The 27,537-nt window shown below is 49.0% G+C and overlaps 1 protein-coding gene across 5 annotated transcripts in view; it reads right to left on the bottom strand.

Annotated features, from left to right (window-relative positions):
- Positions 1–27,537, bottom strand: part of FBXO41 (F-box protein 41) — a 67,173-nt gene that overhangs the window by 25,733 nt on the left and 13,903 nt on the right. For all 5 annotated transcript variants that reach the window (XM_076065833.1, XM_076065829.1, XM_076065832.1 and 2 more), the window contains exons 4-7: positions 25,672–26,328; positions 23,777–24,210; positions 1,922–2,171; positions 1,071–1,171 (exon numbers count right to left, since the gene is read on the bottom strand). In XM_076065833.1, coding sequence (XP_075921948.1) covers positions 1,071–1,171; positions 1,922–2,171; positions 23,777–24,210; positions 25,672–26,157 — 1,271 coding nt within the window. In that variant the 5' untranslated portion in view covers positions 26,158–26,328. The remainder of the gene's footprint in view (positions 1–1,070; positions 1,172–1,921; positions 2,172–23,776; positions 24,211–25,671; positions 26,329–27,537) is intronic.

The following is a 27,537-nucleotide window of genomic DNA, read 5'->3' on the forward strand; positions in this document are numbered from 1 at the left end:
ATCTGTATTTAAACCTAGGGCATGGGGGTAGTCTTCAAGCAGCAGTGGATAAAGAATGGCTGATGATGAGGATGATAGAAAGACATCCAATCGAAGGATTTGAATTCATAAACAGAGTCGTGCTGGCTCAGCCTCACCGACACGGCCATTATGAACCTCATGAACCACTCGGCCGGATATTGTCCGGTCCACACCTGGCAAAACAGCGGAGCTCTCTAGCGCTCACCTCGAGTCGTGGCGGGAGCGAGGCATTGCAGGGCTGATCCTTTGAGGGGCCATCCATTTCGTCCGTAAGCAAAAATCTATCAAAACTTGACCCCTCCTCCCCTCCCTGTACGCACGCGGACTTTTTACAACCCCCCCTCCCACCCCCCCCCCCACTTGCATACGTGCGCTTGACGTACCCCCCCCCCCCCGAATCCTATAGAACGGCCGATGTTTAATCCACGCAGAAACGAAGAATATTAACGTGCTTAAGCAAACAGTCCACCGCTGGCTGCATTAAAGAATTAAGTTGCGTACCTTTAAAAACTTGCCCGCTAGGTTCAATCGCCGACTGAACCCAGTCGAACAGGTGACGTACTATAGGGATGTCGCCAACAGGCGCAGTGTCAGGCTGAAGCACAGCAGCGTGATAGCTCGCAGCCAGGGGGACACGGTGGCATAACAAGTGACACCTCTCCCACAGTCCCACTTCTCCCGGTTGTACTTGTTGTCTGACAGCTGAAGAAACTGAACTGTGGCTCATTTGAAGGCCAATGTAGACAAATTATTATCGAGGCTTCACCCCCCCCCCTCCCCCCCGTATCCTATGCGTAAGCACATTGTCAGTAGACCTCCCATACGCAAGCGTAGGCATTTGGGTTAACCCCCCCTCCCCCTTCCATGCGTACTTACTAAATGGATGGCCCCTTACCTTTACACCTCTGTGTGTATGTTGAACTTCTTTCGCACCGTGCATAGCCAGCTGTGCTAATCGGAGGTGAGGATGTGCGAATGTGCGTGTGATTTGGATTGCTCCTGGGAGAGAGACTGGGGGGAGCAGCGTGGGCGGATGTGGCATCGCCCACCTGCGTCCACGTGCCCTGTCGTGTCGTTTCTTGCTGGTGGTGGTGAAATCGCTGCCCTTGGTCTCTTCTTTCCCCTCGCCGCTGTTCAGGCGAGCGCGGGCCTGCGTGGCCCATGGTGGTGGTAGTGGGCCCAAGTGTCAGAGTCGCTCACTCACACACAAAGTCTGACGGTGAGAATATTCTATGGGGGGGCTGAAATAATTGTTCGGGGGGAGGGACAGAGCTGAAATTGCCATCATGAATATGAAATAACATTTTCAATACGTAGAATTATTTGTTAAATACGTTTTAAAATCTTTCCAAAAGCGAAAGGCGCACACGGCTGCCACTAGCAGAGCATATGGTACACAAGGTTGCCGCTGGACATCTGATTTCTTCAGGATAAATAAAGATTCTGATTCTGACATGGTGGATTGGCGCGTCTCACGCAGGGGGTTTACTGATAGCGTGGGTCTACCACATGGACTAACAAAGTGCTTGAGCGTAACGTTACCACGAAAATTGTTACAAAGTTTATTATTGTTCTCAATCAGCTCATGTGCAGGCGGCTGGGTTAGATTGCTACATCACATGGCCACCAGAGATGGTGACGGCTTGGGAAGACCTTCATGCATCCAGCAGTGGAATGACCATGCCGATGATAGAAACAGGTGTATCGTTTTTTTTGGTTTTTTAAATCAATCACTTCCATAAATGCATTTTTATAATTCGCAAAATTAGGCGCAAAACAATTAATCGATTCTGACATTTACAAAACAAGTGCCACGTCACATGGAAGTCCCGGCGTCTACGGTTCTAGACATGTCACAGTCTGTGTAACGTGACTTCCTAAATCAAGGGTTCAGTAGTACCTGCTGCTCAGAGCCAGAAGTCGTTGGCTCTGGCCCACCGGTCTGGGCCACCGCTGCGGTCCTGGCATCGACGCTGGATGGCGCGGGATTGTGTCCGGCGGCGACGGTGGCGGCGCCCAGAGCCAGGAGTCGACCCTCGGCCCTCTCCGCTCGGTCGAGCAGCCCCTCGATGAATCGCTGCAGCTCCACCTTGGCCTGGCCCTCACGCTCTGCCGTGGCCTGCAGGAACTCGGTGAGTCGAGCCGCCTCCCTGCTCACAGGCACACACGAATTATTATTATTCCAATCCATCCTCCAAACGTATTTGGCAGTATAACAAAATTACCGTAGTTCACACACACGTAATTGTGTTCCACCGCGACAATGTGTCTGTGTTAGCAACAGTGTGTTTGTTTGTCATCTATATACACATTTTAACACGTAGGAAGAATATATACACATTACATCTTTATTATTCCAATCCATTCTCCAAACTTATTTAGCAGTATAACACAATTGCCGTAGTATACACTAACACACACACCACACACGTAATTGTGTTACACTGCGACAATGTGTATGTGTTAGTAACAATGTGTGTGTGTTAGTAACAATGTGTGTGTGTTAGTAACAATGTGTTAGTAACAATGTGTTAGTAACAATGTGTGTGTTAGTAACAATGTGTGTGTTAGTAACAATGTGTGTGTTAGTAACAATGTGTGTGTTAGTAACAATGTGTGTGTGTTAGTAACAATGTGTGTGTGTTAGTAACAATGTGTTAGTAACAATGTGTGTGTCATCGCGTTACTAAACCCTAACCCCAACACGAGCAAAATAAAAAACAATGGTCACAGACACACAAAGATACAAATAAAAGATCCCCCGTTTAGCCTATTAACAGACTGTTGGGACAAGTGCTGTTTGCGAGAACCTATGAAGTCCGGCACGGCACACGAACGGGTCGGTGGCCAGCACCACGCCCGGCCGCCTTTGTCTCCCTGTTGACGATGTTTACACATTGCACCAGGTACTCATTTGAGACTGGGTCGACCGAAGGGTAACCCAGAACCTGTTCAAATAACCTGTTCCAATTGGCCGTGAGCAGGAATCGAACACGGACATAGACAACCAAAGGCAAAGACACGGTGTCTTAGAGTTCAAGCCATCACGATGACTGATAAGGTACCGTACGCGGACTTGTACACGATACGCTGCTATGAAGGATGACAGCCGGTGGTCGAGACCGATAACGGAACGGCAGCCAAAGGGGAGATGTCTGCGATGCCGTCTACTGTGGAGATCGTCCAGGAAAGAAAAAAACAACGCCCTACCTAGGTACCTCGGCGGTGCCGGATGGTTAAAGCTCGTGTCGTGGATGAGGCATGAGCGAGAAGGTTTTTCCTCTGATGGTGCTCGTAGCCACCACAGCTGCCAGTGGGGGGCCTCTGGACGGGTGCGAGGGGGCCGGTGACCCCTTACACTTACTGACCAATAAACAATGTAACAAAATCTTGACTTAAAGCTTTCGTGACTGCGGGAATTCATATTCAGTGGGTCTTTCGGTAAAGCCACGGTGATGACGGTTGCTTGTGTTGAGATCGAAACGTCGTGATATTTTTATTATTATTTTCTATCTACGTGGCTTTACCGAAAGACCCAATTATAACGTCACGAAGACTTCAGCTTGCCGACACTTCACGTGGCCTTAAAGTGCACATAGCCTGGGGTACGAGCGCCGAGGTGACGACGTCGCCGCCACTTAGTGGCGAATGGCGGTTGTTTGTTGTTGTTGTTGTGTAGAGATTGGAGACGGAGTGTCGCCGTCTCCTGGCCACCTCACGGCGCCGTCCCTCGGACGCGACGCGCTTGCCTCGGACGCGAGCGAGGGTTGATGGATCACATCGAGATTCGTGACTCTCCAAAACCCACGAGGAAGGACAACGCGTTGGTTTTGTGAACCTGTCTGTGCGGACCTGTGGCGAATATTCGAACCGGTCTTGGGCCTCCCTTGGGTCGACTCAACCTGAAGCGATGCGTGAACATCGCCACGAGGGAGACAAAGGCGGCCGAGCGTGGTGCCCGCCACCCACCCCCTCGTGTGCCGTGCCGGCCTTCATAAGTGCTACTCGCTCACAGCACTTGCCCCAAAAGTCTGTTACGGCTACACGGGGGATCTTTGTATGTGTGTGTGTGGTGGGGTTTCGCATGGTGCTGCGGTCTCTTAACAAACACAGATGTCTACTTGCCAAGACTTTTTTTTTTCTCAATAAGATTTTGATTCTCTCTGTGGCGTGAGACTCACATGACTCAGAGTGCGCCGTTGTTGTTGTTGTTGTTGCTGCTATTCTTTTTTAAGTCAGGCCGATTGCATCACAACGCAACGAGTAGTCTCTCATTCTGAGGCCACAATCTTGAACCGTGCCAAACGCCATCGTCACCTGCCGCCCTCCTCCCTCGAAAACTAAATTATTTTTTCCAACTCAGGGCGATGTCAAGCAGCCAGACATGAACCACACCTCGCGAAAGCAGGACGAGACTTCTCTGAGTAATCGAGATTCGTAAAACGATGGCCATACAGGTGGGAGTTCCGAATCCGTTCCGTGTTTTGGTTGTAAAAAAAATTTAAACGCATGACATCAGACGTTCGTTAGTAACTTCTCCTTTTTTTTACAACCAGACCTTTGGGGTGAGGCAATGGCGCTCGAATGCAAATGCCACACGAATAATCTGGCCGCACGCACATTGCACGCGAACCCCTGAAAACCGTGACCATGCTGAAGACATGCGTGTCACGTTTGTGTCATGCGTGTGGCAGAGCAGGCACTGAACACTGCTGAGGTGTGCCATCATCATCATCAGCCACGCTCAATCCACTGCTGGATGAAGGCCTCTCCCAAGCCGTCGCCATCTCTCACGATCCTGCGATGTTATAATAATAATCCACCCTGCACACAGAGCTGATTTTGTCGCTCCATCTGCTCTGTGTATACTTTCTCGGATGCGTTCCGCTCCTTGGCTGCCACTTCCATCGTTATTCTTGACCATCGGCAGTCGTCCCTTCTGGCTGTAACGTGCCCTGCCCAAAGCTCGCCTTTCATAACAGTTTCAATAATGTCATTCATGGCCGTACATTCTGTAATCCACGTATCCCTCTTTATGTCTCTTCACTTTCATTAAATCCACGCAGAAACGATCAAGCATGCATCCCTCTCACAAGATGCAAGTACTGTATGCTGAACTTCTTTCGGACCGTACGCAGACAACCGTGATAATCGGAGGTGCAGGGAAAGGATAATTAACTAAACATAACAAGCAGTTATGAAGACATTTGTTTTCAATCTAGGTTTAAAAGTGGCTTTCTAATATCGGAGGGAAGAGTGTTCCAGACGGCCGCAGCAGTGTGTCTGAAAGCGCGCGATGCAGTGACCGTTTTTGTTATATGGACGGTGCGTAACGTGGCGTATATATTAAGGGCTCAGTATCTTGCCTACTGGCTTTCGACACTTTTCAATTTTCCCCTTCACATTTAAAAACACGCGATATGCAACTTCGTTGAGCTATCATTTGTGGCCATGTCGCTTCTGAAAAAGAAGCTAATGGCTCAGTGGGTCTTAGCTGGTGTAATTAAATAGTTTAGTTTAATTTGTATTTTTTTTATTTCCTTACCTTTCCTGTACTTTGCACTCCTGTCATTTTGTTTTTATTTGTTTGTTGTTGCAACGTTCTGATCTGTGAAAAAGAGCTTTGCAGCTCATCGGAATCCTCCAATATAACATAAATATTCTGATTTAAGGTCAACTAATCCATGTTTTATCGTTTGTATGAACGCATTCGTAGACGCTCCAGGCAGTGCAGACTTGTGCATGCAGTTGGCACGCTGAGAAAAAAACTTTTGCTCAAGCTGTGCCAAAAAAACGAGGCGTCTCCTGGAAAATCCACCCCTGACTCACCGAGCTCCCCTTCCGAAGGGGTTTCACCGGCGAATTCTGTAAAGCGAAGGAAATTCTAAAAGTTGGATTCTCAGAAAGAATGAAAAACTCACCCACGATATGACTCAAGTGCATGCCTCAAGTCACGTGACCACAGGCGGCTTCCCCATCGACTGCACTCTACAGCCCCAGCAACGTTTACTGCTGCTGCTGCTCAGAGTACAGAGTTCACGAGAATCTGGTTTTGCTTCTGGTTTTTTTCTTGTTTCAACAAATAAGCATATGTACAGGCTCGGTACTTTTGTAAATCCACTGTTGGTGGGTTGTTTGACCATACTTAACCACTCTGCTCAGTGCGTGTTGGTGATTTGAGAGACCCTCACAGGACCGGTTCAGATATAAACTGATGTTAGCCGTGCGCCGGGAATTGAGCTCAGATTACCGGATCCAGTATCGCGATGCCCTAACCACTGTGCCACCACTCCAATGAGGATGGCATGTACACAAAAACAATGATAAAAAAATCTCGTCTAAAGGTTTCTAAATGCTCAGACCAACACTGTTTGGAGATTACGCAATGCTATGACAGGAACTAGGCCATCTGTGAAACAATCCCGCATCCACGTTTACTTGCTGTAGTTTTGAAACACAGGGTCGGTGGCTGAAGGCTCTAAAACAGGCGTTAACTTTATTGGCTGCAGAACGTGAAATAAATAAATACAACATTCAGACTCAAAGGTGTGTTCAGTGCGGAGAGGGAGTTCTAGAAATCTGCGGAAGCTCTCACTTCCGCCACGACATGATATTTCAACCATTAACAGCCTTGTGTTTACCCACTGCCTCTCCCACGTGGAGTAGATCATGGGGCCTTGTTTGACCATACTTCACCACGCGGGTCAGTGCAGGTAGGGCACTGTAGTACCGTTTCGGATATCACTCGCCGGTAATGTTAGCCGTGGCCGGGAATCGAACTCCTCACGGTCGACAGGCTCAGAGTACAGTGTACTAACCACTGTGCCACTGCTCTGTTATGTGTGTTATGAAACCGGGTTGTCACGTGTAATGAGCTGAAGGCCTTAGTCCAGTCACCAATGGCTGGCATTGACACCCAGAGACATACATAGGCTGATTTATTTTAAACCAGGTCTCAAGCGTAATTGTATGATCTTTAGACCAAGTCACCATGACTATGGGAAGCAAAAGTATTGGCTTGCTGTCATACGAAGAATAATTATCTGGAACATGACGGGTGGGAATGCGCTACCCTCTAGCGAGGATAATAGGACAATTGCAGGGATCTCGGGAGTAGCTCTGTGATATGTCTCCACGGACCGTTCTCTAACACAGGAGAGACGCATTCCTCTCCTCTGCAAGAGTTCCGAATTTATTCTTCGTCACAGTAGCACAAATCAGAATATTTGAAAAACACTCAAAACTAATTCTAAGAATTCCACGAACATTTGTATTACTCAGTTGGAATATGCAGAGCACGCTCGCCCCCTAGTTGCGAAAACTTGACAAGAAACCTCCGGACGACGAGGCATGCCACTCAGCGAGGCTTTCCTGGCTTAACAATAATCATAATTTTTTATTTAAAGCTTTCGTGACTGCAGGGATTCGTATTATTGGTTCTTTCGGTAAAGTCACGTAGAAGGGAAACAATAAAATAATAAAAATATAAAACAATACAATTCTCACGACGTTTCGACTGCAACACAAGCAATCATCATCAGGTGTGAAAACCACAGCAAGAAAATGCGGCGGTTTTTTTTAACGTTAGCACCTCGGAGAGCGATTTGACAGTTTGTTCAGATGGACGAGTCCATCTATGTTCGGAAAAGAGGAGGCGGGAGACGAAAATAATGGATGCGGTCTGAAAGCCACCGTAAGCGTGAACAATCAATTAAGACCCGAAATAATCATAATAGTTACATATCACCAGCCATTTTCTATCCACTGCGGGATAAAGGCCTTCCGCTCCATCTCCACGGCGGGCATCCTCGCAGGCACGTTCCCTCCTTTGGCGTGCCACTCCGCCACCAGTCTCGACCATCGGCAACCACTCCTTTGAGTGGTTGCCGAAGGCCACTGAACACCCATAACAAAAGTCGCCATAATGTCCCCGATTCATATTTGTTCCATAGGAATGTGGACTTCCCGTCACTGGTTCAGGGTCGTCGACAAACGCGAGCGACATTCTTCCTTCAATTCAGCAGTGGGGGTGCTTGCATTTGACTTCTCACATTTCAGATAATTTTTTTACTTTAAAAAAACTTTCTTCTTTAAAACGAAACATTCTAAAACACTGACCCTTGCCGTGTTGGGCAACGTTCAACGTTTGGAATGGCAATGTCGTTTCTGTTCTTCTCCTTGTTTTGTTATTTGTTTTGTGGCCAATACACGTGCTCCTGGATTCTGAGTCTGTTTCACTTTTCAAATCACGTCTTAAAACTCACATATTTGTACTGCAGGCTTTCCCTGTAACTAAAGATGTGAAAAAGTAATGTTGTCCAATTGGATTATTCTTCACTTATTCGCTTTTATCATAGCTCTTCATACTATTGGAATTTCGGCAGTAGTCATTGATTTCGTTGTAAATCAGCTTTCGACTTCGCTTATATTATATATACTTGTGAGTGTAGTTTTATTTTTACGTCCAGCGCGTTGAGGTACTTCAATATGAACGGTGCTTTATAAAAAAAAGAATAAGAGATTATAATTATCACATTGCCCCTTGTTTCACCAGTGCCGCCTTGCACGACAGGTTAGGTGACCGTGTTGTTGTGTTCAGCTTTCTCTTCCCTTTGAACGAACGATTGTGGAACCGTAGAAGCGACGGCTTCGGGGCGCGCCACTCGCTCAACACCGACGCCGCCGATGGGCGGGCTGGCGTTGCCACCACAAACTAATAAATCAAAAGGCTTCTGAGAAATTCTGCTGAGAGGAAGTGTGGCAGCGTCTGGCCTTCTTCGGTAGTTTGCGGTGATGCAACACGGGCAGAGGCGACCCGCGGGTTGTTTCCGATCAAAGGCGGGAGAAAATTGCTCTTGGACTCCACACGCAAACTCAACGACGTACAGAGAGAGTCGGATGAGACGAACTCTCGTGTGGGAGTGAGACAGATTGTGCCATCACAGGACTGACCCTATCAGGGGTGGCGACGATGGCATGGGGGGGGGGGGGAGGGGGCTTCATCCAGCAGTGGATAGACCAGGGATGGTGGTGGTGATGATGACGGTGTCAGGAGACAGCTCTCGCAATGACTAAATTGGTGTAGGCGTTTAGTAGCGGAGGTTAGCGCATTGTGCTACGGATTCGGTGACGCGACTTCGATATTATCGGACGGTGCTATGATCAGTGGCGAGTGATACATCAGCTGGTCCTGGGGGGCCCCATCACCCCTTCACCAACCCGTACCTGACCAACGTGGTGAAGTATGGTCAAATTATCCCCATGACTCGCATGGCATTTGAGGAAGCCCTCATCCAGCGCGGATTGACAAGAGGGCTTTGCACGACGATGAAAATATTTTTTTCTCTTTTCTTCTCATTCACCATCACGCATAAAAACGTTTCAATTGTGTAACTTAGGCGTTGCAACAATGCATCCAATCAAAGAGTCGAGTGGGTTCCAACATTGACAATGCACGCAACTGCATCGAGCGCGAGAGAGACCGCGTTACCGTACCGTGATTACAGTACGAGTACAAGTTGCAAGAGCGCGGTACGTTATTTGCGAACGTCACATACCCTGTATCGGCAAAATTAGCAGACACAACTCAGCCACACGTGGAAGGAGGAGACCGGAGGAAGCCGCGGAGAAAACCCACTCGCTGCAGCCATCTCCTGGCCACATTTCACCATCCCCACGTCCTACAACACCTGGCAAGCTCCGAATCGTGGCCGCCCATCCAGAGGACCGGCACGCCTCAACCTCGCTTGAGCTTCCGAGGTGCAACGATATCGAAGCGCCTGTTTAGAAACACGTTTAGAAAACGTGCGTTTATTCGAAATGTGGCTGCTATACATTTGCACGTGATAAGCCACTTCGTTGAGCTGTCATTTGTGGCCAGGTCGCTCCTGGAAAGGAGCTCCGTGGCTCGGCGGGTCATAGCTGGTAAAATAAGAGATGCCGGGTGCATTCAGGGTGATTTGGTGTCGAGGCGAACTCTTAAATTAGACGTGCGAGCAGGTAATTGGAATGCAGCGTGGTGCGTCAATTAACGTTTCACACCACGCGTCTCCTCTTCCTCCCCATCTGCACAGAGAGGGGGGGGGGCATTGCTGTGGGGGACATGGGGAATTCGCTGACAAAGTCTTGGATAACGAACGATCGCTCTTGGGGGGGAGGGGGTTCTGTTGTTGTTTCATATTTGTGAATATTAATTGAGGACAATGTCTTTAAGCGAGCAGGTGAAGGTGCAAGATCAGTTTGATGCGTGTCGTGGTTCACGTAGCTGAAGGCAGACGGCCGAGGACTTTGAAAGTGTTTCGCACTCACTGTATAGGGTGGGCCAGATGTCTTGTGACCCGCATTTAATTCTCTAAAACTTCACGTCTTTTTTAAAGTAAGGTTTATTTAAAAGAGAAATTAATATTCAAAGGAAAAATAAAATATTATTTGGGTATCTCGGTAAAGTCACGTTGATAGGTTATAACAAAAAACTACGACGTTTCGGTCGCTACACAAGCAGTTATCGGATCATCAGGTGACGACCGCTTGTGTTGTGATCGAAACGTTGTAGTTTTTTTTCTTAACCTATCTACGTGACTTTACCGAAAGACCCAAATAATATAAATTCCTGCAGTCACGAAAGCTTTAAGTAAAAAAATGTTACAGGTAAATGAATTGGGGGGGTCACAAGACATCTGGACCACCTTCTGCAATCTAAAATAATCATGGAAGTCTTTCGTATAGGTGTTGAACTTCTTTCGCACCGTACTTTGCCAACCGTGCTAATCGGAGGTGCGGGAGAGTTGCCTGATGTGTGGGTTGGCAGTGGAGAACCCCAAAACACTCAACACATACCTCAATAACACAGGAAAAATATATAATAGACGACGTTTCGGGCAATGGCCATTCTTCATGGCACACTTGGTGATTCCAAACAAAGATGTGCAGTACACAAAGTGCCATGAGGAAGGGCCGTTGCCCGAAACGTCGACTAATATATTTTTTTCCTTCTAAGAAGTTTTTTTTTATGGTTGTTCAAGGGCAAATAACTCAGAATTGAGGTCGAGTTTAGACTGCCTGAAACTTTGAGAAGTCTGCCTCCATTTGTAAGATTTTTCGCTCAACATGCCTCAATTGTATCACTTAAAGTGCACAGTTAATGGACATAATATTGACTGCAAACAAGCAAGTCGGCTTGGGCAGGATAAATGTGGGCAGGATCGATGATGTGGGCAGGATCGATGATGTGGGCAGGATCGATGATGTGAGCAGGATCGATGATGTGGGCAGGATCGATGATGTGGGCAGGAGCGATGATGTGGGCAGGATCGATGATGTGGGCAGGATCGATGATGTGGGCAAGATCGATGATGTGGGCAGGATCGATGATGTGGGCAGGAGCGATGGCTACATGCGAGATGGCTCGATGTTAAAATGGTCTCGATGTGAGATGATGGCCCGGTAGTGGCCGGGGTTAAACTCGGAAATACGTCCGAGAGGCCGTCCACCGCGGAGCTGGATGGATCACAATCAGAATCAGTATTTATACTGGAGGAATCCGATGACCTATGAAGCTCTTTTCCACGGATGTCCGGTAGTTTTCACAGATGTCCAAAATCCGTGAAGTGATGGCGGCGGCGGCGGCGGTGACTGCTCGCGGGATGAGGCCATCATCCATCAGTGGATAGATAATGGCTCACGATGACGATGTCGACAATCGTCGCAGCAGTCCCAAGAACAGTGGAGAGGAGTGATGCGAGGTCACGCTGACAGAGAGAGAGAGAGACCTGTGTTTACCGCGCCGAGACGCCCGTGATGGAGGAATTCTGACAATTCCAGTCGAGCGGGTTGCAAGCCAAGAGAGTGAGACGCGCGGTGTTTGCGCACCCAACGCACCCCCGGGGGATGCCAAAGAGAAGGCCCGTGATGCGGTGATGCCGCCGCGTGAAGTTTGTCGGTTTCGCAACCGCCCAGCGTGGAGATTTCAACTCCCAACACTGGATGACCATGAATGAAGGGTGCAGGGAGGAGGGTCAGGGGGAGGCACGTCCGTCCATCCATCCCTCCCATCCTTCCGCCCGCCCCGTTGAATTGACACCGAGTTGTGGTGCACGTGTGTGGGGGGGCCTCCCCTAGGTCGACTCAGCCTCAAATGAGTACCTGGTGCGGTGTGTAAATGTCATCACGATGGAGACAAAGGCGGTCGGGCGTGGTGCTGGCCACCCACCCCCTCGTGTGCCGTGCCGGTCTTCATAGGTGATCGCTAACAGCACTTGCCCCAACAGTTTGTTATAGGCTATCGGGGATCTTTGTCTTTGCCTTGGGGGGGGGGGGGGAGCGGTGGCGCAGCGGTCAGCGCGCTACGCTTACGAACTCGGCGACCCTCCACCCCCCCCCCCCCCCCCCCCCCACAGCTCGAATCCCAAATTCACAGGAAACACTGGTGACGAATACCTGAACCGGTCCTGGGCCTCCCCTAGGTCGACTCGGCATTGAAATGAGTACCTGCTATTGCGTTGTAAACATCGGCACTTGGGAGACAAAGGCGGCCGGGCGTGGTACTGGCCACCCCACGGTGCTACAAAATCGGCCACCTGATGTCGTACAGCTCTTTTTGTCGACCCACGGCTGGATGGGAGCCTGCCCATGCCGTGCAAGTACATTTGACCACGCTTCAGCACGCTGGTCAGTGAGGTCTGGTGAAGGCGGGGAGCATAGACGTGGGAGTGTAGAGTACAGTACGTCAATGGGATTGTCTCCACTGCCCTCTGCTGCCCACCGCATAGCCCCGCAGAAGTCCCTGTGACATTAGAGTTTGTGTATGGTGGTCACCCAATCAAGGCTCTAGCCAGGATCAAAAACCCCTGCTTGGCTTAGGAGATCCGACGAGAATAAACACATTTACGGGTTCGCTTTGCTCACAGCTTCCAATTAGCACGGTTGGCTACGTACGGTGCGCCTAAAGAAGTTCCAACATACGTACGTACGTTGGCAATTTAGTGTCGACAGCACGTGCTGTCGGGTGAGTCTCTCGACAGCACGACTCGGACTTAGCGTGACTCTTTACAGAGCTGGCGTGATTTGCCCCACCACGCAACTATGATTCACCGGGAGTTACATGGCTTTGAAGTATGGCACAACGTCTGATCTTTGTCCACGTGTTGTCACATTCAACGGTGGCGGCAGAAACTCGAAACAATAATTTTCTCTCCAAAATTGGAAGGAAAAATAATACACCGCAAATTCCTGAAGTCGCTTTGGAATCTAAATGGCAATCATCGCCCCCTTCTCCCTCCAAACTGCGGAAAATTGGCAAGGACCGTCATGAAAACGAGTCGCCTTGAGACTCAGTGAGCCTTTCCTGGCTACATAAGCGAAATAATAGTAAATAATGATACCATAGCGCATCGGTTCTTCATTGCAAGGCCCGCAGGCCATCCGTGGACCCTGGTGGCATTTAATGCGGCCCCTGACGCACCCCATCATTGTGCCGCTGTCAAATCCAAATGTGTTCAAAAGTGTGGTGGCCCCCCTCTGAAAATTAGCTCATAATCCAGCCTTAACGCGACTGCCATCGGCACCACGCAGGGCCCGGATTTCATAACAACCGCGTTTAGTTTCTTTTTTTATATATACCACATAATTTCCGCGACATTTGTAGCTGTTGATCAAGCAAACGTCGAAGTGATTTGTGCTCAAACGCGCCTCGAGGCATCGGTGCTCATCTCGTGTTTGCAACGCTGAAAGAAGTGGCCATTCCACATTCCTCTGGCTTGCATATGACAACCACTGTTAACGTGCCCACAAAGTGGTTATAGGTTTAACGACCCTGGAGGGATGATGGACTGTATGGCAAATCCGGCCATCTGAATTAAATTCCTAACCTCGGCTTACATCAATGGCAGGTGGTATCAGAACTGGTCCCGGGCCACCCCTTGTCGACTCAGCCTTAAAAGAGTACCTTGCGCCGTGTGTAAACATAAGCACTGGGGAGACAAAGGTGGTCTGGCACGGTGTCAGCCACACAACTCCCTCATTGTACGTTGTTCCTACCTTAATAGGTGCTCACTAACAGCATGTATAAGGTTACACGGGGGGTATTTATCCTTAATACCGAAACTGGAAGACTTCTTTACAATTCTGGCAAATGGCCTGATGAAGCTGGTTGAAATCAGCAGCGAAACGTCGTACTCAAATAGTAAATGTCGTGGGTTTACTCTCCAACACCGATGTGCTGAAGTAGCAACCAATTGGCACGTTTTGTTTACGTGACAAACCTCACTAATTGGCTGTCTGGTGGTGGCGGGGTTAAAGACACAATTTATATTTACACGATGTAACCCAAGCCTACTACGTGTTAAACTTGATAGCTATCAAATTTTTACATTCTTGGTTCTTTCGGTAAAGTCACATAGAAGGGAAACAATAAAATAATAAAAATATAAAACAATAAAATAATTTGATAGCTATCCTTGTGTTGTTTTGCTTGTTAAGGGGGGCTGTTTATATGGCATGCCCCAGAGAGGACCGGAAGCTGCTGCCTGGCGTCAGAAGCAACTGCCTTGGCCTCTGTCGCCCTCTTGTGACCGCTGGCCGCTATGAGAAATCTCTGCCACACCAACATCTTGCCCAGTGTTGAAACGGGCGAGGTTCAATTTGTTGTTTGGGCCACCGTGATTGACGCTGCTGCTCCTGAAGCGGACTGCTCACGCAAAGGTGGAAGAATTCAACTATCGCCTCCCCTCCCCGCCACAATAATTTGGTTTGCTTCCGTCATTTCGGTGACCCAGGCAAAGTCTCTCACATGAGACTCGATCTATCCCTGGCCTCTTTGGTTCTCACCTGGTTCAACAAAATAGACTCGCCCTGACTTGGTTTCGAGGGATTGTCATGACTCAGCAGTGGCGGATCCAATTGAGAAGGGGGGGGGGGTATTATTAACCAACTAATGTATTAATTATAAATAATAATAATTTATAGCGTTTTGTCAATACACTCCCCACCCACTGGCATTCTGTATCAGTCATGGGAGTTGGTTAACGATACTTCACCATGATGATCACTGCGGATTGGGGAAGGTGGAGGCCCAGAACCGGTTCAGACATCACTCACCACTGATGTTAGCCGTGGTCTGGCATTAAACTCAGGCCTCTGGATTCATAGCGCAGTGCCCAAACCGCCGAACCGTCGCTCCCCTTAGGAATCACAAATCCTCAGCGTCTCTCTCTCTGTTTCTCTAATAAACAAAACATTACGTTTCTGTGTTGGCAGTGGTGTGCTGGTACCACATTTGATTTATAGCAGAAGCGTTCTTCTGTATTAAAACAACTCCGTCACAATTTGAGAAGTGTCTTTTATGAGGAAGCGTTGATTTTGAATATTATTCATTTTCCTGTTTGTCTCTTTCAGGGTCTGTGTGCCTTTGACTGTGTCTCCATCCACATTAATGTGTTGTTCTCGCTTTCTGTGCCTGTCGCTGTATTAATTTTTTCTCTATGTGTACGTCTATTGCTGTGGCAGTCTGTCTCTTTTTCTATGCCTACGTCTCTCTCTCTCTCTATTGTTGTGTCTGTCTCCCTGTGTCTGTTGCTCTATCTGCATGGCCCTGTTAGTGGCTTTCAGTCTGTCTCTGCCTCTCTCTCTGTCTCCATGTGTCTATATTTTGCATGAATGTGTCTGTCTGTATTTATGTTGTTCTGTCTCCGTGTCTCTTTCTCTCTTTGTGTTTGCCTATATCTGTCTGTGTCTCTAAATCTGTCTCCCCCTCAGTCAATCTGCACAAGAGACACTCAGTGTTGAGACGCCTCTCTCAATGTGCCCGATTCACGCCTTTGCAGAAGGCCCGTTGCCAGAAATGTAAACTACACAACTATAAACAGTTTTTTTTTTATTTTACCAGGTAAGGCCCACTTAGGTATGCAGCTCTTTTTCACACGCAACCTGGCCACAAAGGATCGCCCAACGAAGTGGCTTATCACACCACGCGTAAATTTATAGCAGCCAAATACTCAAAACGGAAGTTGATTCTAAATGTGGAGGGGAAAACCGGAAGACCCGAAGGAAAATCCACGCGACCACGAGGAGAGAGACGCGTAAATTCCAAATATCCAGCAGGCGTCAGGGTCGGAATCGAACACGCGAACTCCTGTACACCAGGCGAGGTAGTTAACATCTCCTAGCCACCGCAGCGCCAAAAGCGCCTTTGTCCCATCACACGGTTAATGCACGTTTGTGTAAACGTACGGCTCTTCCGACGGGCAAAGTAAACCGTGAGCTCACAAACCGCCAGGGTAATGATGGGAAACACGTGGGGACGTGACGGCAGAGGCGATTTCATAGCCGTCGAGCCACCACTAAAAACGACTCCGGCTCGGTTTAGAATCGTCATCGTCGCCGGTGACATCCCCTCCTTTGACAGAAGGCATCCTAGGAGGCAACGTCAGAGCGTTGCAACTCCGCTATCCGTCACGCAATCATCTGGCTCACTGGCCGCCTCAATGTTAAATTGCGCATAATACTCACAATAAAGTATTGTTGGCTTAGATCACGTAAATATAAATATGTCGTTAGCCCAAACACACCCGACACAGACAATTAGTAAGGTTTGTCGTGTAAACAAAAAAGCGCCAATTAGTTACGACTTCAGCATACACCGATGTGTTGGAGAGAAAAAGCCACAACATTTACAATTTGAGCACAACGTTCCGCTGTTTTGTTTTTGTGTTTTATTTCAATCGCGGGCAACTAGAGCCCAGCACGCGGGAGTTTTCGACGTCGCGTTGACCGTTCAGGCTATCGGTGAGCTGGGCGTGGGGAGGGAGGCCAAGAACGCGACGCTGCAAGGGGAGCGACAACGATGGCGAGCGCCTGAGAGACAGAGACGAGGCGCTGGCAGCCACAGGGAGGGCACGCGCCGGCCAGAGAGGTGTTGCGTCCGCCACGGAGACAGTGGAATCAACCACCGTGCAGATGGAATACTATGACATTCGCAGGACCATAAGTGATGGCGATGGTGGTGGCTTGGGGAGACTTTCATACAGCAGTGGATTGATCATGGCTGATGACGATGGCTCACATCAGGATATAAAGGCAGCAGCTAAGTGGTTTTCGTCTAAGAGTGTCTCTGTTGCTCAGAACCACGTGGCCGCCTTGCAGCAGTGATTTCTAAAGGAGATCGCTTTGGCAATAAAACGCACATCCACCACCTCGTGTTGAATGGAAGCTGTACTCAGGGGGAGCGTAAACAAGAGGCGATTTGACTTCTCAAGTGCTTCCGTGACATCATCTTCCACGGGCTTTTCCTCTGAACACGACGTGATGTTAACCCCCTACAGCCATACCATTCAAAACAAAATTCTCAATGAGAAATCTTCGTCTCTTGTCAATTGTGCGGACATCACGAATGGTATTCAAATTGTGATTTAAAAAATATCTACATCAGAAAGAATACACACGAGATTATGAGAGAAAACTATCGCTAAAATGCCAGATGTGGCGCGAAGTAACCGCGCCGAGGTTAACGAGGTGAGGGTTTGAGGTTATCTTACCAAGGTTAACGAGGTGAGGGTTTGAGGTTATCTTACCGAGGTTAACGAGGTGAGGGTTTGAGGTTATCTAACCAAGGTTAAGGAGGTGAGGGTTTGAGGTTATCTTACCAAGGTTAACGAGGTGAGGGTTTGAGGTTATCTTACCAAGGTTAACGAGATGAGGGTTTGAGGTTATCTTACCAAGGTTAACGAGGTGAGGGTTTGAGGTTATCTTACCAAGGTTAACGAGGTGAGGGTTTGAGGTTATCTTACCGAGGTTAACGAGGTGAGGGTTTGAGGTTATCTTACCAAGGTTAACGAGGTGAGGGTTTGAGGTTATCTTACCAAGGTTAACGAGGTGAGGGTTTGAGGTTATCTTACCAAGGTTAACGAGGTGAGGGTTTGAGGTTATCTTACCAAGGTTAACGAGGTGAGGGTTTGAGGTTATCGCTCCGAGGTCAACGAGGTGAGGGTTTGAGGTTATCTTACCAAGGTTAACGAGATGAGGGTTTGAGGTTATCTTACCAAGGTTAACGAGGTCAGGGATTGAGGTTATCGCTCCGAGGTTAACGAGGTGAGGTTTTGAGGTTATCTTACCGAGGTTAACGAGGTGAGGGTTTGAGGTTATCTTACCAAGGTTAACGAGGTGAGGTTTTGAGGTTATCTTACCGAGGTTAACGAGGTGAGGGTTGAGGTTATCTTACCAAGGTTAACGAAGTGAGGTTTTGAGGTTATCTTACCGAGGTTAACGAGGTGAGGGTTTGAGGTTATCTTACCAAGGTTAACGAGGTGAGAGTTTGAGGTTATCTTACCGAGGTTAACGAGGTGAGGGTTTGAGGTTATCTTACCAAGGTTAACGAGGTGAGGGTTTGAGGTTATCTTACCAAGGTTAACGAAGTGAGGTTTTGAGGTTATCTTACCAAGGTTAACGAGGTGAGGGTTTGAGGTTATCTTACCGAGGTTAACGAGGTGAGGGTTTGAGCTTATCGCTCCGAGGTTAACGAGGTGAGGGTTTGAGGTTATCTTACCAAGGTTAACGAGGTGAGGGTTTGAGGTTATCTTACCGAGGTTAACGAGGTGAGGGTTTGAGGTTATCTTACCAAGGTTAACGAGGTGAGGGTTTGAGGTTATCTTACCAAGGTTAACGAGGTGAGGGTTTGAGGTTATCTTACCAAGGTTAACGAGGTGAGGGTTTGAGGTTATCTTACCAAGGTTAACGAGGTGAGGGTTTGAGGTTATCGCTCCGAGGTCAACGAGGTGAGGGTTTGAGGTTATCTTACCAAGGTTAACGAGATGAGGGTTTGAGGTTATCTTACCAAGGTTAACGAGGTCAGGGATTGAGGTTATCGCTCCGAGGTTAACGAGGTGAGGTTTTGAGGTTATCTTACCGAGGTTAACGAGGTGAGGGTTTGAGGTTATCTTACCAAGGTTAACGAGGTGAGGTTTTGAGGTTATCTTACCGAGGTTAACGAGGTGAGGGTTGAGGTTATCTTACCAAGGTTAACGAAGTGAGGTTTTGAGGTTATCTTACCGAGGTTAACGAGGTGAGGGTTTGAGGTTATCTTACCAAGGTTAACGAGGTGAGAGTTTGAGGTTATCTTACCGAGGTTAACGAGGTGAGGGTTTGAGGTTATCTTACCAAGGTTAACGAGGTGAGGGTTTGAGGTTATCTTACCAAGGTTAACGAAGTGAGGTTTTGAGGTTATCTTACCAAGGTTAACGAGGTGAGGGTTTGAGGTTATCTTACCGAGGTTAACGAGGTGAGGGTTTGAGCTTATCGCTCCGAGGTTAACGAGGTGAGGGTTTGAGGTTATCTTACCAATGTTAACGAGGTGAGGGTTTGAGGTTATCTTACCAAGGTTAACGAGGTGAGGGTTTGAGGTTATCGCTCTGAGGTTAACGAGGTGAGGGTTTGAGGTTATCTTACCAAGGTTAACGAGGTCAGGGTTTGAGGTTATCTTACCAAGGTTAACGAGGTGAGGGTTTGAGGTTATCTTACCAATGTTAACGAGGTGAGGGTTTGAGGTTACCTTACCAAGGTTAACGTGGTGAGGGTTTGAGGTTATCTTACCAATGTTAACGAGGTGAGGGTTTGAGGTTATCTTACCAAGGTTAACGAGGTGAGGGTTTGAGGTTATCTTACCAAGGTTAACGAGGTGAGGGTTTGAGGTTATCGCCCCGAGGTTAACGAGGTGAGAGTTTGAGGTTATCTTTCCAAGGTTAACGAGGTCAGGGTTTGAGGTTATCTTGCCAAGGTTAACGAGGTGAGGGTTTCAGGTTATCTTACCAAGGTTAACGAGGTGAGAGTTTGAGGTTATCGCTCCGAGGTTAACGAGGTGAGAGTTTGAGGTTATCTTACCAAGGTTAACGAGGTGAGGGTTTGAGGTTATCGCCCCGAGGTTAACGAGGTGAGAGTTTGAGGTTATCTTACCAAGGTTAACAAGGTGAGGGGTTGAGGTTATCTTACCAAGGTTAACGAGGTGAGGGTTTGAGGTTATCTTACCAAGGTTAACGAGGTGAGAGTTTGAGGTTATCTTACCGAGGTTAACGAGGTGAGGGTTTGAGGTTATCTTACCAAGGTTAACGAGGTGAGGGTTTGAGGTTATCTTACCGAGGTTAACGAGGTGAGGGTTTGAGGTTATCGCTCCGAGGTTAACGAGGTGAGGGTTTGAGGTTATCTTACCAATGTTAACGAGGTTTTTGGTTTGAGGTTACCTTACCAAGGTTAACGAGGTGAGGGTTTGAGGTTATCGCTCCGAGGTTAACGAGGTGAGGGTTTGAGGTTATCTTACCAAGGTTAACGAGGTGAGGGTTTGAGGTTATCTTACCAATGTTAACGAGGTGAGGGTTTGAGGTTACCTTACCAAGGTTAACGTGGTGAGGGTTTGAGGTTATCTTACCAATGTTAACGAGGTGAGGGTTTGAGGTTATCTTACCAAGGTTAACGAGGTGAGGGTTTGAGGTTATCGCTCCGAGGTTAACGAGGTGAGGGTTTGAGGTTATCTTTCCAAGGTTAACGAGGTCAGGGTTTGAGGTTATCTTACCAAGGTTAACGAGGTGAGGGTTTCAGGTTATCTTACCAAGGTTAACGAGGTGAGAGTTTGAGGTTATCGCTCCGAGATTAACGAGGTGAGAGTTTGAGGTTATCTTACCAAGGTTAACGAGGTGAGGGGTTGAGGTTATCTTACCAAGGTTAACGAGGTGAGGGTTTGAGGTTATCTTACCAATGTTAACGAGGTGAGGGTTTGAGGTTACCTTACCAAGGTTAACAAGGTGAGGGGTTGAGGTTATCTTACCAAGGTTAACGAGGTGAGGGTTTGAGGTTATCTTACCGAGGTTAACGAGGTGAGGGTTTGAGGTTATCTTCCCAAGGTTAACGAGGTGAGGGTTTGAGGTTATCTTACCAAGGTTAACGAGGTGAGGGTTTGAGGTTATCGCTCCGAGGTTAACGAGGTGAGGTTTTGAGGTTATCTTACCAAAGTTAACGAGGTGAGGGTTTGAGGTTATCTTACCAAGGTTGACGAGGTGAGGGTTTGAGGTTATCTTACCAAGGTTAACGAGGTGAGGGTTTGAGGTTATCGCTCCGAGGTTAACGAGGTGAGGGTTTGAGGTTATCTTACCAAGGTTAACGAGGTGAGGGTTTGAGGTTATCTTACCAAGGTTAACGAGGTTGAGGGTTTTGAGGTTATCTTACCAAAGTTAACGAGGTGAGGGTTTGAGGTTATCTTACCAAGGTTAACGAGGTCAGGGTTTGAGGTTATCTTACCAAGGTTAACGAGGTGAGGAGGGGTGAGGTGATGAGGGGGTGATGTTTAGAGATTCACTTCTCACGCGACATTAACGGTGTACGGTAAAATATGTTGGCGTAAGGCACTACTAGCACTAGAGTACATAATGGAACGTTTATCCATAATAATCCGATATTATTGTACCCTACAATTTTGTAATCATATCAGCAGGATGCAAGATGTATGTATGTTGAACTTCTTTCGCACCGTACATAGCAAACCGTGCTAATCGCAGAGGTGCGGGGTGAAGGGCAACAAACGAAACGCGAACAAAAAAATATCCCAAAAAGGAAATAAAAAAAACCACACAAGACGATGCGGTAGCCGTGGCGTGGCCAAAAAATCATCCCCCGGGGGGGGGTGGGGGGGGCAGTGTTCCGGAATGTTCCGACTGCAGTTGAAGCAGTGCCGGATGATCCTAGTAGCACAAGTAGCTACACGTGCTACGGGCCCCGCACTTTCAAGGGCCCCGCGCTAAATGCTTTCAAGCTATCAATTCCGGTTCAGTGATTCTGCACTTGCTCTATTACTACAGGACTATACCGCCTTCAACTTTTATGAACGACTGAGTGTTTAAGGTTAGCGATTTGTCGTATTATCTGGCTCTATGGGAAAATGAAGAAAAAAAACAATTACTTTACTATGCGAGTAAAAAAAATTGTGTTTTAATATTTGCTTTTTTATATTTAGGGCCCCTTCATAACATATGCTACATGCCCCGCAACTAGCTTAATCCGGCACTGAGTAGAAGGCACTGGGTGAAGTTACTAAGCTAAACGTTGAACTCAAACCGAGGGCGGCCGTAGAGCCCCCCCCTGCCCCCCGACTCTGGGGCGGACAATCAATGGAGCAGCTGGCACAACCTTCCCCGCCAGGGAACACGATGGCCCTCACTCGACACCGTAGAACCGGCCTTAACGCAACGCCACTTCACGACTCCTTCACATACTTTGAAGCAGATGCAGCACATGCAGCGGCAGTGAAGCGGTTGAAAAATCTGCAGCAAAAGCAACAGTTGGCAGCAACGGTAAGAGAAGAAGCAGAAGCAACGACAGCAGCAGAAGCTGCTGCGTCGAAGCCCTGTGTAAAGTAAACATTCGTCCCGATAAAAAAAAATGTTTCCATGCGGGTGTGTAATTTGCGAGTGAACGACTGCTGGCAGTGAGCCTTTGGTACGACCTTCCTGTGCTGTTTGAACCGTGTGGTTTTCGGGCATGCAAGGATTTTTTTTTTAACTTTCCGTTATGATGATGGCGGTGGTGGTTTTATAGGCGAGGAATGGAAAATCTGCAGGATTCCTATAAAAGGCAACCCGGTACATTCGACTACACTGTGGTCTGAATATAAAATATATATAAAAATGGCTGATGTTTCGGATAATGACCCTTCTGTATCACACGTGATTAATAGAGCTTACAGCAGGGAATTACACTTTTTTCCTTCATATGTTTCTGGTTGAACGATAATTTTTTTCCCAACCACCGGCTTGACCAGAATAAAAGTCACAATTAATTTTCATCCGCATCACCCAGCTCAATTGTAGCCATACTTCACCTTCGCGATCCCAGCAGCAGAACTGTGCATTACCATTGTGTTATCACGGACGAGGTGTAAAGCTCCTAAAACTGTGGCCTACGCTGTGGGCATCAGAGAAGGCGTATACTGCAGATCGACATCAATCGTCGTACTGTATTGTACTTCTATGCTTCCCACCTTCGCCAACCCAGACTACGTACGTGTGTGTGTGTAAATCTGCTGCTAATACTGCTTCAGCTAGCGTCATCACCATAAATCAGCCATGGTCAATCCACTGCTGGATGGAGGCCTCCCCGTGGCTGCCGGCAGTAGCCTCCCCCTCTCAGTCCTGTGATGTAATTCGGTGGGTTGGCACAATAAATGAGGGGTTATTTAAAATGATAGCAGGGATTTCCACCGTTGCTGAGATAAAAAAAAAATAATCAAACTATTTAAAAACAAAACAACCTGTTATTATTGCAAAATGCCCGTCATTTTACAATTAAACAGACGTGCCAAGACTTGTCAAGAATTAATGGCATTGAACATTTATGATGTGGCGATATCGTCGACTGAGATTGAAATAGATTGTTTAGCCATGAGACACATAATGAGTGAGAATCAATGATTGATTATCATTTATCCCAATTAAATTCTAAGGATATGGAAATGTTACATTTAGGGCAATGTAATAAGCAAATCTGTGGAAATGAGACAGAAAAATGACGAACAATATATAAGCAGGATGGAAAATATGAGACACGAAAATGAACTGATTCTTTAATTGAATGTTGAATTACAACGATGCAAAGAATCAGTGCGGTGAGCTCGATCGCTGCTCAATCACACAGACACGTATAACGAATGTCACTGCTCGATCACTGCTCAATCACTGCTCGATCACACAGACGCACGTATTCAGAATGTCACCGCTCGATCACTCACTGCTCCTTGGTGTGCAGCTCCCTCTCCTTGCGCAGCAGCTCCTGGCGCAGCGCGGCGATCATCCCGGCGCTGGCGTCCACCTGGCGAGACAGCTCTTCCACACGCCGCGCCAGCTCCTCCTTCTCGCGGCCCAGCTGCCGCGAGCGTGCCTGCGCCTCGCCCAGGTCGGCCGCCTGCCGCACCAGCTCGGCCTCCAGCCGGCACGTGCGGACCGCCGGCCCCCGGCCTCCCGAGGACTCGCTTGCCGCCTCGTCCTCGTCCCGGTCGTCATCGTCCTCCTCCTCCTCATCCTCATTCTCCTCTTCCTCCTCCCCTGCCGTGCCGCGGCCGCCGACGCCGCCGCTGTCGCGCTCACGGCAGTTGTCTCGTCCGGGCGCGGGCGGCGCCGCGAGTGGCCGTAGGCGCGCCGCCGCGCGGTAGTGCTTATCCGGCGGCTGTGGGGGGGCCGGGGAGGTAATTGGTGATGGGGGGTGGGGGGCCACGGTCCCCACCCCCCCCCCCCACCGCCAAGAGGAGGGTCGGGGTTAGTGCTTGCGAGAGTCGTCGTTGGGGGCGAGAGGGCTGGGGCGATGGCGCACCGGTGTAGTGGGCTTGGCTACGGCAGGAGGGGAGCTCGTGCGGAGAGGCTGCACGGCTTTGCGGTTGAAGGCCATATTTATATTTATAGTAAGGAATTTGGTCACAGTGGTTAGGGTCGGGTTGAGATGCGCAGTAGGTTGAGTGGACAGGGTAACTGGTTAATGGCAAGGAGGTGGAGGTGGGGGGTAATGCTGCGAGGCTGGAGGACACACCATTGGTTCTGTGCCAGGCAGGACTTAATTTTAGCTCATTCTCAGAATTAGAATCAAAATATGTGTTCATACTGATGGGCTATACATATATTTTTCACAGATCCCCAGTAGGGGCGGGTAAGAACGATTCTGTCTGGGTTAGCGACCCAAACACAATGTTCCTACATCCTAGCACACCACATCCGGCACACCGCATCCAGTATACCCCTTGGTATGACTGCAGCTACTCGTCACATGCTTTTTTTCTGGCGACCGGCAACCAGGAAAATATTCGGTGAGACATTACACCGCGGTGCAGGATGGCGTTTCCATAGGCCACCCCAGTGAGCTGGTGGCCTGTGGAGACGTCACCCTGGGATCTGCACAGTGCACGAGCCTTCAACAGCACGGACTGTAGCCCGCACTGCCGGGATCTTACTGCTCGGTGCTCATGGCCCAATTTTCAACAACATTAATTTCGCACGATAACATTCATTTTTCCGAACCGTAACTCTGTGCCTTCTTTCATTTCATCAGGAAAGCTTCTCTCTTTCAGGAATTTCCTGGTTGTAAAAATAATGACGCCACTTTTCAATTCCACTGCTGGATGAAGGCCCTCCCCAAGCCGTGTTAGCGGGTGCGGACCACCAGGAACACTCAGCCCTGGCAACAAGGGCCAAACGTGAGTAACCCCCGGGGGCGCTTCAGCAGAGCTCTCGGTCATTTCGTGATTTTGGTCTGGGTGTCCGTTAGGGTCAGAAGGTTTGGACACCCCTGATACAGACGCACAAAGACACAGATCCCCCGTGTAGCCTTCACAGACTGTTGGGGCAAGTGCTGTTAGCGAGCACCTACTGAGGCTGGCACGGCACACGAAGGGGTGGGTGGCCAGCACCACGCCCGGCCGCCTTTGTCTCCCTAGTGGCGATGTTTACACACCGCACCAGGTACTCAATTCAGGCTGAGTCGACCTAGGGGAGGCCCAAGACCAGTTCAGATAATCGTCACTGGCGCTGGCCGTGAGCGGGAATCAAACCCGGGTCGCCAGATGCATCTCGCAGCGCGGTAACCGCCGCACTCCCGCTCCCCGTGATATAGACGCACGCACGCGCAAGCTCCACTCACGTCGCTGTACCACGCGTGGCGCGTGGGCCGTCGCACCAGCACCTCGCAGAGCATCTCGCCGGTCTCCGTCGCGGGCCCCACCTTGCGCACGGGCCCCTCCACCCAGAGGCGCGCGTCCCCTCCCAGCCGGCCGGCCCTGCGGCCCGCCAGCTCGGCGCCGGCGGCGGCGGCGGCGGCGGCGCCGCGCTCGTACGACGAGGCGGCTCCTCCTCCTCCGGTCGCCAAGGCCAGCGGCCCGCGGCCTCCTCCTCCCACACCGCCGCCTCCTCCGCCGCCGCGGGAGGCCGCGCCGCCGGCCGCTATGGCCGACGCGGCTCGGCCCGCCCCGGTGAGGCCCAGGCCGCCCGGCACGCGGCACGACTTGGAGAGGACGTAGAGCGTCTCGTACGTGTGGCTGTACTCGAGGTGCGCGCGCAGCGAGGACAGGCTGCGGAAGCGCTTGTGGTCACCGCAGCGGGGGCAGCGGTAGGGCAGCTGCCCCGACATGGGGGACGGAGCACCGGGCCGGCGGGCCAGGGCAGAGGAGGTCGACGGCGGTTGGGATGGTCGAGGAGGCGGGTGCTCACTCGGTGGTGAGTGCGACGACCACCGCGACCACGACGTTGTCGTCGTCCCGGGGTTCGTGGCGCTGCCAAGTCGAGTGAGGATGAGTGGGACCTGGTTCAGGATGGCACAGAATATTCCCGTGCGATTATGCACTTTTAAATCTCGATTGAAAACTCATTTCTTGAGAACTGCTCTTTCGTGTTTAGTACTGTTGTCCTTTCCCCGCACCTCCGATTAGCACGGTTGGCTATCTACATCTATTTGTACGTGGATGTTTAAATGTAGTCGCACAGTCTTATGGAAATTTGGTTTAATATGATGGTTTGGGTTTTCACGGGGGTTTGCTTTTTTACTTTATAAATGTTTCTTTAGTTTTCTCCCCAATGTCATCCCGATTGCTTTCCTGGTATCCCGCGACCGGCACACAGAGAACCCGGTCACAACTCGCGCAGAGCACTGCGTCGCCCCGCGTAAGGGAATGGTCTGCCGAAGGGAATATCACAGAACTATATCCGAATTCTGGCAACTAACTAATTACGCTTATTGTACTTACCAGTGAAATGTCCGTACCCAAGTGTTAAGTGTGTGTGGATCGCTCTCCAATGTTGCTTGCGGTGTGCTTCAGTGATAATAAGTTGGCACGTTCGAATCACGTGACAATTTTAATAACTGGCTGCTTCGGGTGGAGGAGGGCATACAACACACGTTTAGATTATTTCGATTACTTGGCTGCTATAAATTTCCACATAAGCCACTTCGTTGAGCTATCATTTATGGCCAGGTCGCGTCTGAAAAAGAAGCTAATTGCTCAGTGGGCCGTATCTGGTGAAATAAAAATTTATTGTGATTTGTTTACCTTTCCTATACTTTGCACTCCTATCGTGTTTTTGTATTGTTGTTGTAACTTTCTGACCCGCCCCTCGGTATATTGGTTACTGTGTGCCGGATGTAGGAACATTGTTTGGGTCACTGACCCAGACAGAATTTTTCTTACCCGCCCCTACTAGACATCTGCGATGAAGAAGCTTCGTACTCTTTGGTTCTTTTGGTAAAGTCACGTAGGTATAAAATAAAATAAATCACGACGTTTCGGGCGCAACACAAGCGTCCGTCATCAGGTGGGAAAGCATGGCCTGCTGCTGATGCAGACTGTTATAAAACAGTCAGTTGTGTTGTGCCCAAAACGTCGTGATTTATTTTATACCTACGTGACTTTACCGAAAGAACCAAAGAGTATGGATTCCTGCAATCACGAAAGCTTAAAATCAAGAAAGAGCTTCATAGCTTATTAGATTCCTCCAGTATATAAAAAAAGGTTCT

Source organism: Petromyzon marinus, chromosome 9, assembly GCF_048934315.1.
Source record: "Petromyzon marinus isolate PM22_M1 ecotype Great Lakes invasive population chromosome 9, UKy_Petmar_22M1.pri1.0, whole genome shotgun sequence".
NCBI classification, from domain to species: domain Eukaryota; kingdom Metazoa; phylum Chordata; class Hyperoartia; order Petromyzontiformes; family Petromyzontidae; genus Petromyzon; species Petromyzon marinus.